This window comes from Euleptes europaea, chromosome 18 (genome assembly GCF_029931775.1).
Source record: "Euleptes europaea isolate rEulEur1 chromosome 18, rEulEur1.hap1, whole genome shotgun sequence".
Lineage (NCBI taxonomy): Eukaryota > Metazoa > Chordata > Lepidosauria > Squamata > Sphaerodactylidae > Euleptes > Euleptes europaea.
This window is the reverse complement of record NC_079329.1, coordinates 3,962,267-3,979,235: the sequence shown is the minus strand read 5'-3', so window position 1 is coordinate 3,979,235 and position 16,969 is coordinate 3,962,267. Positions and strand designations below refer to the sequence as shown.

The window sequence follows — 16,969 nt, the reverse complement described above, 5'->3', positions numbered from 1 at the left end:
AACAGGGAGGGAAATCTAGCTCTTTCCTACAAAGGGCCCCGGAAGCAAAAGGTACGATGCTCCCTCAGGCCCCCCATTCTAACAGGGTCTCGCTTCCGCATTAACACAGGAGGCTGGAACGGCCAGCAGCAGGGTGGATCAGACACTGCCCCAAGACAGGTGAGCCACAGAACCGAATCAAATCATCCCGAGGGGCGGGGGGAACAACCCAGAAACCAATCCTAGTAACAGCTCCGACCATCATCTCTTCCTTCTGCACAAGAAAGACACACAGCGGGTATAAAACTAACGCCATCTCTTTATTATGCTCTCTTTCCTGTATCATCGGAATTAAAAAAAAAACCATTTTCCCAAAATAAAATACAAATCAACGCGGAGGGACCTGGCCCCGGGAGAAGAGAGGGACGGTGGGGAGGGGGGGAAACGAAACGTGTCCCCTGGGGAGAAAGAAGGGCACCCACAGCTGCCTCATCCACACACACCTCCTTCTTCTCCCCTCCCCCCTCCACTGCTGCTGGAAAGGGGAAGGCCCAAACCTGTCCGCCCCAGTCCCCCCCGCCACCCACCAGGGCTAGATTTGGGAGAAGCTTTGTCACCCCCCTCCCTCCAGGTGGTCAACGTAAAGATGTCAGAATAGCTCAGCGGCGCCCCCCCCTGTCCTGTACAGGCGTGCTGTGACTCCGGCTTCGGCTGTGCCGGGCCTTGGCCTCGCGCCGCTCGCGCTCCCGGCCACTGCTGCGCTCGCCTCCCCGGCTGGCCCGGCCTCCTCCCGAGGCGTTGGGCCGCTCACGCTCCCGTTCTCGGCTGTGCTCCCGCCTCTTCTCTCGCTCGGCCTGGCGGCTGCGTTCTTCCTGGCGGGCCTCCTCCGCTTCCCGCTCCTTGCGCCGGCGCTCGCGCTCCCGGGCTCTGGCGGCTTGCTCGACCTGCTTCTGGACATACTGGGTGGGGAAAGAAGAAGAGTTGGTTTTTAGATGCCGACTTTCTCTACCTCTTAAGGAAGAATCAAGCCGACTTACAACTGCCTTCCCTTCCTTTCCCCACAACATATTACAATGAATTGGCTCAACATTGAAGATCTGATTATCTATCCATGCATATCTATATCAGAAAACCTAGCCCAGGGCCATGCAAAGAAGGTGGGTGTGAAGGATACATTTTGTTATGGGATAGTTTCAGACCCTTGAGAAGGTGTAATGTAAAGATTGTGATGTATAACCACAGATTAAGATTCCCATGGTAAAAGGTATATAAGGGGCTAAGGTATACATCCTATAGATCTAGTCACTGACAAGACACCCTGTGAGGTAGGTGGGGCTCAGAGAGTGTGACTGGCTGGCTCCCCCTTCTACTCCTTCATTGCCATGGAGGAAAGGTGAAAACGTCTGCCCCATACCTTTCCTTTCCCACAAAGGCATGTGCCGAACGCAAATTCAACCTTTATAGCGTGGCCAGCCCTGGCTTCCCCAGGTTCCCATTCAAAACGGGAGGGGGCCACCAAAACCAAAACCGCCAGAGCGCACGCTTGCTTTCTTGAGGGAAAAAGAAAGAAAACGGCTGGGAAAGTAGGAACTCCCCGGGGCCCACATAACACACCCAACCTCTTTCCCCAGAGCTCAAGAGGGGCGCTGTTTCTTACCTGGGTGTCGGTGAGGGGAAGCCAGTAAATGCAGGGAGCTGCCTTGGTTTTGCGGAAAAGGTCATCCAGCAGCTTGGCAGGGGGCTCCTCCTGGGCCTTTTCTGCTGGTAGGAAAGAAGGGGGGGGGACGTCAAGGGGGGGAACGTCAAGGGGGGAAGCTGAACCACTACTCCATGCTGGCTCTCACACCACGCTGGTAATAATACAGGAGGGCCAGCCTGGTTGGAAAGGGGCTACGTCCCACAAGGCCCTTCCATTGACCCTTTTTCTGAACAGCCACACTGGGACCACCAATCAGATCCTTACGGGATGATGGTATGGGAAGGAGAGAATTTGGCACCCGCCTCCGTTTACGCCTATCCCAACCTACCCTTTTTCTCTGCTTTCTTCTCCTTCGACTTGGGCCGCTCCTTGCGGCGCCTCTCCCGGGAGCGGGAGCGAGAGCGCGGCCCCTCCCGCACCTTGTCGCGGTCCCACTCCCTCTCCGCCCGCGTCCGCTCCCGGCGCTCCATCTCACGCTCCCGCTCAGCCCACTGCTCCCGCACGGCCGCCTCCCGCTCCCGGGCTTCCGAGCGGCGGGACATCTCCCGCTCCCCTCGGGTGGCGGGGCCGACCCCGGGGAGGGCGAGCGGTTCGTCCGCCTTGGCTTCGGCGGGACGCTCGGCCAGCAGGCCCCGGTGGAAATCCAGCTGCCAGCAAGAAAAGAGATGGATCACACACATGAAGCTGCCTTATACTGAATCAGACCCTTGGTCCATCAAAGTTAGTACAGTCTACTCAGTCTGGAAGCGGCTCTCTTGGGTCTCAGGCAGAGGTCTTTCACATCCCCTACCTGCCTAGTCCCTTTAACTGGAGATGCCAGGGACTGAACCTGGGACCTTCTGCGTGCCAAGCAGATGCTCTACCACTGAGCCACAGCCCCTCCTCCTACGCCCCCCTCCTTCCCGAGACAGACAGGCACACAAATGTTCGTACCTCATCTTGTTCCGCAAAGTCAGCTGATAAAAACTTGGGGTTCGACTGTGGCCACTTGACGCCGTGGAGGGCATTGCGTGTTGCGAGGGCTTCGTCCACTGTTGAGTACTGAAGAGAGAAGAGGAAGCAAAGAGACGGATGGTTTTAGCTGTTATTCACCGACACAGGAAGGCACGTAAACACTCTCGCTAAGAGATCTGCGGGGGATTTCTCTTCATGTTATGGGGAGCTGCGTTCCATGCTAAAGTTAACAACTATCTTGACAGGCTAATAACTGCCAATTTTGTTCAATTTTTTTAACTTCATTTCTTGTCTGCCTTTCTCCTAGAGGCACGCTACAGTTCTTTAGAAAGGTGTTGAGCCCCTAAGACAGAAGACCCTCCCCCAACCTTTTTGAGTCTGCGGGCCCTTTGGAATTTTGAGATTGTCTGGAGGGTGCAGCCACAAAATGGCTACCACAGGAGGCGGAACCAGTCACACAATGGTAGCCGCAGCTTACCTTCCGTCACACAGTGAAGATCCCTATGCTGCCACCAAAGCAATATTTTTAAAAATCTACAGGGTCTATCAAATCTCCAAAGGACAATCAGAAGCCTTCCTGGGCAAAAGCCCTAACTGGCCCAGTCCACTTTCTAAAAACACTTGACGGGTGCCAGGAGAGGAATTGGCGGGCACCACCCATGGGCATCAAGTTGCAGATCCCTGCCATGAGACTACTTATTCCTTCCTGGAGGATTGTCCGTGAAGGTCTCCTCCACAGAGCACATGATGCAGTTCAGGAGAAGAAGAAGAGTTGGTTTTTAAATGCCGAATTTCTCTACTACTTAGGGAAGAATCAAACCGGCTTACAATCACCTTCCCCTCCCCTCTCCACAACAAACTCCCTGTGAGGTAGGTGGGGCTGGCTGAGAATCTTTGGAGAGAACTGTGACTAGCCCAAGGTCACCCAGCAGGCTTCATGTGGAGGAGTGGGGAAACCAACCTGGTTCACCAGATTAGCATCCGCCGCTCATGTGGAGTGGTGGGGAATCCAGATTAGAGGGGTCTCCTCTGTAATAGTGTTCACCTTTGTTCATGTGCCTGCAGCCACAAGGAGCACACTGGAAACGTGGTTTGCTACCTCCAGCACGAGGGGCCGAGAAGCACAGCCAAGCTACTCACCGTGACGTAGCAGTGGGATTTGATCTTGTCGATCCAGAAGGCTTCCTCCACCAAGCTACCTGTCCGGCCCAGCAACTCTTTCAGCTGCCCCAGAGTGAAGGGCCTCACCTGCGTGCCGAACGTTCAAGGGTTAGGGAAAGGGGACTCGACAGGTCCGTGTCCGTCCGCTTCTCGAGCGTCGCCTACAGATCCCCCGAGTACTCACCAAGTTGCAGATGTGGACGATGTTGGTGACCTTACCGCGTGGAGGAGAGGGAACCTGGGCCGTGCGGACGGGGTCGTCGATGGTGATCGAGACGCCCGAGCGCTGCTGGCTGATGGACCGCCTTGTCAGCGTGTCGCTCAGCGTGACTGCGGGGTGGGGGAAGGAAGACAGCAGCTTAGGAAAAAGGCAGGCGAGGGGGAGACATGATAGAGACCTAGAAAATTTTGCGTGGTGTGGGAAGAGTGGGCAGGGAGAAGATTTCCCCCCTCTCTCGTTACTAACAAAGCTCATACCCTGCCAGAAATTTTGTTAGTCTTTAAGGTTCTACTGGACTCTTGCTCTTTTCTACTGCTATTGACAAGACGAACACGGCTATCCATCGTGATCTAAGAACCCAGGGTCATCCACTGAAGCTGAAGGGTGGGAGATTCATGAGACGCAAGGAAGCACGTCTTCAAACGGGCCGCCAACTTGGAAGGCTTTAAAAGGGGAGTGGGCAAATTCACAGAGGACAGGGCTATCTGTGGCTATTAGTCATGATGGATATCAACCCCCTCCAGTACCAGAGGTAGCATGCCGGTTTAAATCAGTTGCTGGGAAGCATGGGCAGGAGGATGTCGTTGCAGTCATCCTGCTCGTGGGCTTCCTAGAGGTACCTGGTTGGCCACTGCATGAACAGAATGCTGGACCAGATGGGCCTTGGGTCTGATCCAGCAGGGCTCTTCTTACATTAAGAACATAAGAACAGCCCTGCTGGATCAGACCAAGGCCCATCAAGTCCAGCAGTCTGTTCACAAAGCCAACCAGGGGCCTCTAGGAAGCCCACAAACGACTGCAACAACATTATCCTGCCTGTGTTCCACAGAACCTACTATAATAGGCCTGCTCCTCTGATCCTGGAGAGAATAGGTATGCATCATGATTAGTATCCATTTTTACTAGTAGCCATGAATAGCCCCTCTCCTCCGCGAACATGTCCACCCCCATTCTCTTAAAGCCTTCCAAGTTGGCAGCCATCATCACATCCTGGGGCAGGGAGTTCCACAATGTTCTTAACATTCCACAATGATCTTAACAAGGAAAGGGATTCAGAAACACAACAGTCGTTTCTTTCCTACGTCCGTGTGCCCTCTCCTCACCTTTTTTCACTTCATGTTCTACAGGTGGCGGCAGGACCGTCTCCACGGCAACGACAGGAGGGGCCTCTGGCTGCTCCTCCTCACGGGGCTTCTCCTCCTCTTCCTCCTCCTCTCCTTGACCATTCTCCTGGCCCTCCGCTGGCACCACCTGCAGGCGAAACAAGAGCTGTGAGCTGGGATCTTGGGGAACGAGAGAACGGACCGCCCCTTCGGACCCGCCCGCACTCGTCTGTATTAACCTGGGTCACAGTGCGACAGATCTTGAGGGCTTTCTCATGGGCCGGCTCCTCCGTGTGCCTCTCGGCTTCATCTTCCGAGATGCGCGAGTCGTCGGCGTGAAGGTCCACCACCACTTCCTGGCCCCCTGGCGGCGGCTTGATCTCTGGGATCAGACTCTGGGGAATGGGAGCGGCACACGTCAGGTTATGAGCCCAGGCAGGGCCAAGGCTGGCTTCACCCACGCTCCACCTGGTTTCCCCAGTACCTTGAGGGACTCCGTGGTGATGCTGATGGAAGGTTTCTTCTGCGTGGCGGCCGTGCTGGCCCCCCAGCGCCGTTTCCGGCCTCCTGGCTGGCTCCCCTCCGTGTCGCTGTTTGTCGCCGGCGTCCCCTTGGCCACGGCCGACGCTGCGCCCAAGAGAGACGACCCAAAGCTGAGGCTCCTCGCTAGGACTCGAGTTCCTCTAAGTTTCCACCCAAGGGCCTCTCAAGGACAGAGGCGCGAGCCCTCGTTCTGTCTCCAAGCTGGAGGCCGCCAACGGGATAGGCCCAGCACTGAATCTCTCCCTGGGTCACAGCTCTAGCGTCAGGCACCGCGCTAAAAAGCTGTCTGGAACCCACATCCTCTGACCTGGCACCCCTTTCTCCTGATTCCAGGTTGAATGGGCACTGGCTTTGGGGGAAACTGCACACCGCGTATGCTCAAAGGCACCCGGTTTCACTAGCCAATGTGAGAGCCGGTGTGATGGAGTGTAGTGATTCAATTCCCCACTCAGGATCTGGTCAACCCAGGTTCAATTCCCCACTCTGCTATGGAAGCTTGCAGGGCGACCTTGGGCCAGTCACACACTTTCAGCCCAACCTACCTTGCAGGGTTGTTGTGAGGGCAAAAAATGGAGAAAAGAACGATGTAAGCTGCTTTGGGTTTCCTCTGGGGAAACTGTCAGGGCATAAATAAGATCTGATAAACAAATAAATGATTTATTTGTTCCAGGGTGTGAGCTCAACACTGGCCACGGGTTGAAGACTCGCTTCAACACCAAGACAAGCCGTTATTGTATACCTCATTCCCTCACAGCCCTCCAGAGGATCTCTGCTAGGTGAAGACCAAAGCCTTCCCTCTAAAAACTGGCCAAGGCCACATGGACAAAAGGAACACCCCCCACCCCTCGCATGGCTGCTCTGAAGGAGAAGTTGGTTTTTATATGCCGACTTTCTCTACCACTTAGGGGAGACTCAAACTGGCTTACAATCTCCTTCCCTTACCCTCCCCACAACAGACACCCTGTGAGGTAGGTGGGGCTGAGAGAGCTCTAAGAGAGCTGTGACTAGCCCAAGGTCAACCAGCTGACTTCAGGTGGAGGAGTGGGGAAACAAATCCAGTTCACTAGATTAGCCTCCGCCGCTCATGTGGAAGAGTAGGGGAATCAAACCACCGCTCCAAACCACTGCTCTTAAACACTACACCACGCTGGCTCCATACCAGGCAGGGCTTCCATCACAACTTGGCTTCCCTCAGAATTCACCAGAAACTGCACCCCCCCCCCCAAGGTGAAGTCCCCCCTCCCCGACACGCCTGGAAGGCAGAGAACGTCCACTCCGCGGCCACAGAGGGAGCCCCTCGTACTTACAGACAACAGAGATCTTTCGCATGAAGGCCTTAGGCTGGGTTGAACCCTGCAGGCAAGGAGGGGACACAGAGAGAAAAACGGGAGGGGGAAAGAAAGAGAGAAGAGCCCCACACAGAGGGGGTAGTCAGGTCAGCATCTGGGGTCTGGAAAGTGGCTGCCACAACGCGGTGGGGGGTGGGGGAAAAGGGCATAAGTAATGAAGGAGGGGCCCAGCTGGGAATAAGGGCGCAGGGCTCTCTGCTAATTCAGGAAAAAAGTAGACGCTGCAGAATTCCCTGGCTCGCCCCTCATGCTAGTGGAATGGTTACGCAGCAACGGGATACCCCCCCCCCCTCCGCAGACCTGACCCCTTTGCATGCTGCTCTCGTCTTTCTTCCTCCAGGCCAGAGATGCTCATTGGGCAGATCGTCAAGGGAATCCCGAGGCTTTCTCAGACGAGTTCAGATAAACACTGCACGGGCTGTTTATGAACTGCTAGTCCTCGTGAGCATAGGCTAGCACAAGGATTTGAAACTGATTTGGCACTCGCTGTAGGCTAGGCACTGTACGGAAAAAACACAGCCCACAATCCAAGGGGTAAGGAATATGCCCAGTTCAAGGTGTTGGTTCTGTCCTGTAAAGCCCCGCATGGCTTGGGACTGGGGTATCTGAAGGACTGTCTTCTCCTATAAGTTCCTGCCCAGGAATTAAGATCACAGGGAGAGGCCCCCCTGACTGTCCTATAAAAAAGGGTGTTTGGCGGGTACACAAGAGTGGGCCTTTTTGGGAACAGCCCCATGATTATGGAACAACCATCTCAGGGAGGTGCACCCTCACTTTCGATCTTTAGGCAGCAATGGAAGACAATTTTATTTAGGACCGGACTTATTTATTGGCAGTCCTGAGATGTTAAATTGTGGCCATTAGTGTGTTTTTATCATTGTGTTATTTAACTGTAAGCGGCCTTGAGTTTTGCAAAGTAGAAAGGCAGTTTAAAATATTTTAAATAAATTTTTAAAATTAAATAAACACATTACTACAAGACTTGCACAAAGATAATGTATATGGGACAATCTTCTAGATTATGTTGCTTTGTATGGTATAGACCAGGGGTGTTGAACTCAATTGTTATGAGGGCCGGATGTGACATAAATGTCACTTGGGTTGGGCCGGGCCAAGCCTCACCAGCCCAGATCCAAGAGTGGGCGGGGGGCTGGCTCGCGGGCCCGACAAGAGCTCTCAAGGGGCCGGATCTGGCCCTCAGGCCTTATGTTGACACCCTTGATATAAACAGTGGGACGCTGCTTTGATTTCATAGGACAACCACTGAGTAAGGTCAGAGGACATCTTTTGGAATCACGTTCTCGCAGCTGAGAGCAATGCGCAAGCCTGCGAGAAAACTCAAGTACTAGCTTTCCATCACCCTGCCAAACGAAGTCACGTGTAACTTGAAAGGGGGCCAAACTCTCACACCAACAGACTGCTACAATGCAAAGCCTGGAAGAGCTTTTCAGCAGGGGGGCTTCTAACCAGCATCTCATTCGGCCCACCTGGAGAAAGCTTTCTCTGGGCAAGCATGGCAGGGAAGCTCTTGCCAATTGGCGGGGGGGGGGGGGCAACGTGCCACAGCTGGGTAATGCAGGTCTGCGTGGACAAGCAGGCTAATCTTTTTTTATTTTTAAGTGCTGTGGATATATTTACTACGCTGGAGGACCACTGAGGGCAACAGCACTGGCACGCAAGGGACAGTCCAACAGCCACTGTCCTAGCAGGACTGGCTGAGTTGGAAAAATGAAGCTGACTTGTCAGGTGGCAGGATCAAACCTGGATGGGGTAAGCACATCCTGGTTTTTGACCAGAAAAAGCTGCCATCGGTTTCTGAGGCCTATACCCCATACAAGCTCTTTCTCCAAAAAGGAAATAAGGCCCACCGGAAGTGGCATAGGGGATGTTCTAGCATTCTGCAAAAACTCTTATGGTTTTACCACAAGAGTTCTGCGAAATGCTAGAGCGCCCCCTATGTCACTTCCAGTTTTAAGCGGAAGTGCTATAAGTGTAACAGGGCCCACACCCAATTCCTCCCAGGGGTTGCCAGCTGCAGTCCACCGTGATGCGGGCCCAAGCTATGAAGAAGGGTTTTTTGTTGGGGGGGGGGATGCCGCTTTAGGCAAACGGGAGCCAGCGCTCTTTAATAACTTGCGAACGTGAAGAATTGGCTTTTCGGAACAGGGTCTAAGGCGGTGGAGTGAGTTTAAGTTCCGTTCATCCCACTTTCTGTCCTGATCTCCCTCACTGCACGTCCACTTTATTCCTGAACAGCAGGTCCCTCGATGGATGGAGCAGATGGATGGGAGTTCAGCCCCATCCCAAGGTCAGGAAACCCCTCAGTTCAAGCAAGGATGGGGGGCACGGCCAAACCAGGTTGACACACAGACTAAGCTTAGGTCCCCCACAGATTCCTTGCTTCCCCATCATTAAAACCAGAAGGTGGTGGTGGTGACCCTCCCTTTATACTAAAAACAGGACCCACCCACCCCCAGCAGAAGTAGCAACTGATTCTTTTTTTTCTTTATTAAATTAAAAAACCCAAAAAAAATTAGGACAAGCGCTCCAGGTACCCTCTCACACCTGGGGCGGGGTCTTCTGTTCAGCCAATTGCACCTCTGTGTGTGCGCAGTATCTAGGCAACGGCTGGTCCAATCGGAACGAGCCCTCCCTGGCCTGAAAGGTGCGTGCTTGGTTGGGTTGGGTGACAAGAGAGGTGGTGGTTGACTGGTGGTAGGTAGGAACCTAGCGCTTGGTTGGACGGTGGTCGGAGTCAAAGTGTCCCGGAGGAGAGAGGGCGAGGCAGAAGCACCGCCCCCCATTGGCAAGGCGGGGGGGCGGAGGGAGGATTCAGTTCTTGGTGGGCCGAGACTGGGCCAGGAAAGGAGCTCAGCAACAGTGCGGGGTCCCATAAGTGGTGGGACCCTTTGTGGGATTAGGTAGAAAACGCCAACGAGCACAACGGAGAATTGAATTCACAACAGGGTAACTGTCCAGGTAAAAACAGGAGAACTGGCCTCGAAAGTCCTTTTCTGGAAGAGATCCCAGAGGTGGCAGAAAGCCCTTGAGGGCGAGGACTTCCGGTGTGTGGAGAACCCTAAGCAAACCAAGTCCCGTCAGGCGACACTTTGCAGCTCCAAAGAATTCTGTGGAGGTGGAAGTCCTTGTAGCGTGACGGAGGAAACCAGGGCTTGAGAAGAAAACAGGGCATAAGATCTGCAAAACCTGGTTAACGTCACACAGCCGAGATGCCACTGGAGATCTGGACGGAGATCGCCAAAGCTGAAGAAGCCACCCCGAGTCAAGTCGTGGAAGCAGCAGAACCGCCAGGGGAGCAGCCCAAGTTTCCAGGAGGCAAACATTCGAAAGGCGGTCGGTCCACTCTGAGATGCTGCAGTTGGCCAAGCAAAGACACGTTCAGATACGGGAGTCTCCAGAAGGAAGAGGACACTCCAAGCTAGTGGAGGAAAGTTCTCTGGGCTGCCTCCACTCAAAGGGAGGGGCCCGAAAACACATGGCAGCAGCTTCATCGGTGGCAGAGAACTCCAAAAGAGCTTGTGGTTACTTTTCATGGGTGACAGATTCTACGGCAGTACTGAAGAAGTCTTTGACACTCTTCTTGCCTGCGCGGAAGCCTTGAGTGGTGGCAGAAGGTATAGACATCTCGTATGCCCAGCTGAGACCTCCTATCTGGGCACACAGAACAGCGCCAAAAGGACACCAGGAGTAGCAGCAAAACTCTCTTGGATCCCATTTTTTTCTGTACCTGGCAGAGTTCAAACAGCAGCACCTTGACTTTGGTGTTTAACGAAGCATCAGCTGAAAGCAGCCGTGGTTACAGGCACGAAGTGCGGGTATGAGCCCCCGCAGAAGAATGGCCGACGGACCATGTGGGGATCTCAGAGGCATACGGTCCTTAGAAGAAAGGTGTGCAGCTATTGAGCCCGGAGGCTTCCAGAAAGTGGCAGTAGGAGAGGTCCCAGGAAAAGCCAACTCTGGGAGGCCCAAAAGACAGTATCCAAAATCTCTCCCATCGACCTCCACAGGTGTCGCCCGCCCAAGCACGCTCGCGCCCTCTCTCTCCGGTCCTTCTCTCTCTCTCTCTCTCTTTTCGCACTCCCGGTGGGTTGGAGCCTCTTTAAAACGGGGATCAGAACAAACGAGTCCAGAGGAGAACGTCAGCATGGTTCGGGGAAGCTATCTTTAGGGCGGGAGGGAAGCAAGCTCTGGCCCCACCCCTCCCCTCTTCTTAGCAGCACGAAAAGAGGAGTTGTGTGTGTGTGTGTGCATGTCCTTTTTGGTCCCCCAAAAGATGCTTTGCCCCACCCTGGCCGCCGGCCTCCTTTCCAAAGAGCGGACTGAAGGGGCCGGGTTTGGAGAAGGGACAAATCAACCGCTGGAAATCGCGAGGCAGGGAGGAGGGTGGGGAAAACGAACTTTTGGATAAAACAATGGTCAGCAAACAAATAGCACTCAGCCCACCCAAAATCAGGGGTCTCTGCTAGCTAATAACTGCCTGTATGAGACAGTGGGGGGGGGTTCCCCCTCCATTTGCCCTGTAGTTTCATGCAGTCGTTACACTACATGAAATATTTACATAAACCGCTGGCTTAAGGCAGGGCAACACATATACAGGGTTGTATGCAACACAGTGTTTCCACAGATGGAAGGCTTTCCAACCATGGAGTAGTGACTTTCTTGCCTCCCGCTCCCACTACAGCCCCAAATGCCCTCCCCGTGTTTTTCCAGGAGTTGAATTCTGGTGGGGCATTTCGGGCTGCAGAGTAGTGGGGTGAGAATGTTGTATTCTACCAGTGCTCCGTTGGATTCAAGGTAAAGGGTTAAAAACATTAGAATCTCGGAGCCAGGAAAGCCAAAAGAATTCTGCACCTTGAATAAATGATGTAAACCAAGACGGTTTACATAATTTATTCTCTTTTGCTAATTTGCATAATTTATTCTTTTTTCTTTCTTTTTTTGCTAGGCCTGAGAAGGGAGAAAAGCTCTGCAGAGCAACGGAAACCTGGCTCCCAAGCCAATGGACCTCTTACTTAGCTACCTTGCTGGCTTTCGAGATTCCAGAAAACGTCTTGCACGATTTCAAGCGTCTTCACAGCTGCAAGGGACTAGAAACTTGCTGCTTTCTTTAAAAAAACAACACACACACACACAAAGAAAGCTGGCCCAGTACCAGGCTTTGGGTTTCCTGTGCTCCGACAGACTGAGTCCTGCTGCAAACGCAGCCCCGGGCCAAGGTTCCCATGTGCGAAAGGTGACAAAGGAGAAGAGTCTGGTGGGATGCCAAAGAAGAGGATAACCCCGCCCCAACTATTCCAGGGCTCGGCAGAGGAGCAATGACCTAACCGAGCACTCAGCCCTCACTGACCTCCTCAAAGACCCCCAACCCTCCAAATTGGGCCCTAGAGACGAAGGAGCCGACTGCCAGAGAGACAGACAAGGGTTCCCCCGAGGGGCCTTTCTGCTCTCCCATAGGGCCCCCCAACCTGCCCTCTATCCCGCGCCCCTCTGCACGCTGGGGTCCCCCCTCTGACCCAGACTGCAAGGGGAGCCCCAACACGCTACCTCTTTCTTCTCCTCGTCTTCGGGGGCCGCATCGGGGCCGCCGGTCTCGGCAGAAGGGTGGTCGTCGGGGCCAGCCTCGGGGGCCTCGCTCTCGGGCCGGGGGGGGCTCCGACTGCTCCATGGGCACCTCTTGCTTCTCCTCGCTGCGCAGAGAGAGGGAGAGGCGGTCACTCGCGGGCGGGGCTGTCAGGGAGCAGGGACCCCCTTCTCCGCCCAAGCCCAAGGCTGTTCCTGGAAGACGAGGCAGCTGCCACGTACTGCGGCCCTGGGGGTTCTTGAAAGCTTCCCGCCGCCCCCCTCCAGAAGCCCCTCCCTCCAGTGACCCCTCTCTGCCCCTTTCTTCCTAGGTATCCCCCCACCCCGCCCCAAGAATCCTAATGAATGAATAAAGGTCACAGACAGGGCAGAACCAAAGTTCTGCGATACCTGTTTTTAGGAGCAACCCAATTACCACGAGATTTCGACTTTACACACATGAACACATGAAGCTGCCTGATACTGAATCAGACCCTCGGTCCATCAAAGTCAGTATTGTCTACTCAGACCGGCAGCGGCTCTCCAGGGTCTCAGGCAGAGGTCTTTCACATCGCCTCCTTGCCCAGTCCCTTTAACTGGAGATGCCGGGGATTGAGCCTGGGATTTTCTGCATGCCAAGCAGAGGCTCTACCACTGAGCCATGGCCCCTCCCAGAGCCCCCCAAGTGCATTTCCCTTTCTGAAACCGATCTAGGGTGAATGCACCCTTTCCCTTCTCTGCTCAGACCAGAGGCCACCCCCCCACACCAAATCTTCCCAGCAAAAGGGATTTGCTCCTTGCCCGCCAAGGGTCACCCCCCCATGTCAGCTTCAGAAGGGAAGCCCCAAAGCCCCAGCTCCTCTCTCCTTTGAGAAAGAGCTTCCAAACTCCCCAGCCCCACCCCGTGCCCCCCAAGCATTGCTTCAGCACCCCTAGGCCAGGCCTTTGCCTATTTCCCCCCTCTCCCTTCCTGCCGAATCGGCTCTCAACACCAAGTAGGAAACTGCCCAAGCTGCTATATAGAAAGGGGGAAGGCAGGAGGGCCAGAGGGAGAAACTGGGGGGAAGCGGGGGAGGGCAGCTAGAAAGTGCCCATGGGCATCTGGAAGCTGATGGGGAGAAAGGAAAAGGGGGGAGGAGTACACCAGGGGGAAGGGAACAGGGGAGGCCAGGCAGCCACGAGCATGTGCGGATGAGAGCGCATCTTGGGAGACCCAGATGTGGGGGGGGGAGCGTGGAGGCAGGCAGATGGAGGGGGGGTGGAGAGGAGGGAAGGGGCTAGGAGGAAAATGGATGGCGGAGGGGCCCGGAGGAGCAGAGAGGGAGGGGAGGGGTTTGCCGCGAGAAAGAAAGGCGGAGGGGGGAGGGGAGGGGCAGGGGGTCGAGCGCCTGAATCCCGGAATGAATGGAGGCAGGGGATGCAAAAGGTGGAGGGGGGGGGAAGAGAGAGAGAAACGCAGACTGCGGGCTGAACGTGCGTATGCATGCATGCATGCACGGGGGGGGGAGAATCCGGCAAGGAGATTGGGGGGGGGGGAATCGGGCAAGGAGATCTTGGCGGGCGGGGGAGGGGCGCGGGCAGCCGCCGGGAATGGCGCAGGGAGAGAAACGTGGGGAGGGAGGAAGAATGAATGAATGAATGAATGGGAGGTGGGGGGGGGAGGAGGAGGGAAAGAAAGGAGAATCGGGTCGACCCGGCCGCGAAGGACGCGGCGGCCGCAGCGGGTCCGCATGGGCGGAGGGCGAGGCGGCCGGGGGGAGGGGAAGGGGGTCGCCGGGGCGCGGGAGTGGGGGGGGGGCGCGGGAAGGACGGAGGGGGCAGCCTCCGCTCGCCGAGCCAGGCCGCGGCTCACCCTCCCTTGCTCTCCGACAGCAGCATGGCCGGGGCCGGGGGCTCCCCCCTCCGCTCCGCCTCCTAGTCCAGCAGCCGCAGGCGCCGCAGCGGCGCGGCGGGGCCGGGCAGGGGGGGCGGCGGCGGCTGGAGCAGCAGCGGCGGCGGCAGCAGCAGCAGCGGCGGCGCACCGGGGATGCGGGCGGGCGGCGGAGCCATCTTGCCGCCGCCTTCCCAGCAGCCCCCGGGACGGCAGGGCGGGGGGAGGGGGAGGAGGGGGAGGGCGGGGGGCTCGGCCACCTATACCCCCCCACCCACCCCACCCGCCGCCCTCCACCCCACCGGGCAACGCCAGGGTCTGCTGCGCCAAGCCGGGTTGGAAACTGTCCAAGGATCCCCCACCCCGAAATTAGATCGTCCCCCCCCACCCTCCATTCTCCCCTTGCCCAAGCCGCTTCCCCCCCCCCCTTTTTAAAGGGCCTATCCCTCGTTCGGCAGGAGCTGGAGGGAGGGGGGGAACAGGCAGGAATCCACCCGGTGCGGAAGCCGCAATGGCTCTTCCGACGCCGTTCGAGGCAGGTCCCCCTTTCCGTGGGCATGCTGCACCAAACCCAGTTGGGAATTGCCCAAGGAGCCACCCCCCAAAAAAAATTAGATCAGCCCCCCCCCACACACGGGCAGCCCCAGGGCCTGCAGCGCTTCTCCCCTTGCCCCAGCCCCCTCCTTTTAAAGGGCCCAGGCAGAAATCCACCCAGTGCAGAAGCTGCAATGGCTCAAATGAACACCCGAAGCTGCCTTCTACTGAATCATCAGACCCTTATGGGTCCATCAAAGTCAGTATTGTCTGCTCAGACCGGCAGCTGCTCTCCAGGGTCCCAGGTAGGGGTCTTTCACATCACCTACTTGCCTGGTCCCTTTAACTGGAGATGCCACTGGGGATTGAACCTGGGACCTTCTGCATGCCAAGCAGAGGCTCTTGCAATGAGTCTGCAGCGCTTCTCCCCTCGCCCCAGCCCCTCCTTTAAAGGGCCCAGGCAAGCAGGACTCTCCCTCCATTCAGCAGGAGTTGGGGGGACAGGCAGGAGTCCACCCGGTGTGGAAGCCACAATGGCTCTCCTGCCACTGCTCAAGGCAGGTCCCCCTTTCCGTGGGCATGCTGCACCAAGCCTGTTGGAAATTGCTCAAGGATTCTCCCCCCCCCCATTAGGTCAGCCCCCCCTCCACCCCCACAGGAAGCGCCAGGGTTTGCGGCACCTCTCCCCTTGCCCCAACCCCCTTCTTTAAAGGGCCCAGGCAAGCAGGACTATCGCTGGTTCAGCTGGGGGGGAGGGACAGGCAGAAATCCACCAGGTGCAGAAGCCACAATGGCTCACATGAACACATCAAGCTGCCTTATACTAATCAGACCATCAAAGTCGGTATTGTCTACTCAGACCAGTAGCGGCCTGTAGGAAATTGCCCAACGATCTCCCCGCCCCCCTCATAAGATCAGCCTCTGTTTTCAAGCAGGTGTTGAATTCTACAGAAGGAGGCCCGTGGGATCTTGACAGCATTTATCTGGGATCTTAAGGTGCCGCCCCATGGGGGCAAGGGGTTCTCAGCTGTTTCTATCCTCCCCCAACGCAGTCAGCTGTCTCAGGTCCCGACAGAGAACACTTTCTATGGGCCAGGGAACTGTGGGGCAAGGAGGAAAAATCCCTTTGCCGGAAGCAGGAGAGAAAGAATCCAGAGGGAATACGTGTTGCGTTTGGACCAAATCTTCAGATCGTATTCAAATTAGCAAGGGCTACTCTAGAGAAGTTTTAAAAAACACCTTAGACTCAAGTCTACTATTACCCTAGAGACCAACAAGATTTTGTGGGTATGACCTTCTGAGAGTCACACATGAAGACATGAAGCTGCCTTATACTGAATCAGACCCTCGGCCCATCAAAGTCAGTATTGTCTACTCTGACCGGCAGCGGCTCTCCAGGGTCTCAGGCAGAGGTCTTTCACATCACCTACTTGCCTAATCCATTTAACTGGAGGTGCCAGGGATTGAACCTGGGACCTTCTGCGTGCCAAGCAGAGGATCTACCACTGAGCCACAGCCCCTCCCCAACCCTCCCTTCATCAGATACTCTCAAAAGTTCATACCTCCCAAATCTTGGTCATCTCAGTAGTGCTACTGGACTCCAATCTAGCTGTTCTATCGCAGACCGACACGGCTATCCCTTGAAACTACCTTCAAGGCGGAAAAAGTAGGCCCACAGGTCCTTAACTTCGCAATCAGGAGGTGCCCTGGTGTTCAGTTTTGCCTGGAAATCAACCCTTTTATTGACCCCAAACCCAGACAGCTAGAACCTTATTCAGTGGCAAGGTAAAGGTGCTCTACTCATGATCTGAGGCTCTCCATTAGCACGTGTGGTCTGGGACCAAGCCGCGCTACCAAAAAGAGATTCCACAACTCCAATGTGGATCAAGCTAGCCCTTGGGGTCTCTCCTGTGCCGTGGTCTGCTTGAGATAGAATCACAGAATTGGAAGGGCCCACACAGGCCATCTAGTCCAGCC

The 16,969-nt window shown here is 55.7% G+C and overlaps 1 protein-coding gene across 1 annotated transcript; it reads right to left on the bottom strand.

The window, feature by feature from the left end:
- Positions 1–618: 618 nt before the first annotated feature.
- Positions 619–14,472, bottom strand: ACIN1 (apoptotic chromatin condensation inducer 1). Its single transcript, XM_056863286.1, is given in 13 exon segments — positions 619–938; positions 1,637–1,737; positions 2,007–2,325; positions 2,612–2,719; positions 3,773–3,880; positions 3,978–4,123; positions 5,117–5,264; positions 5,356–5,511; positions 5,601–5,743; positions 6,967–7,012; positions 12,574–12,678; positions 12,680–12,716; positions 14,441–14,472. Coding segments are annotated over 13 exon segments (1,743 nt in total). The 5' UTR covers positions 14,467–14,472; the 3' UTR covers positions 619–638.
- Positions 14,473–16,969: the final 2,497 nt, after the last annotated feature.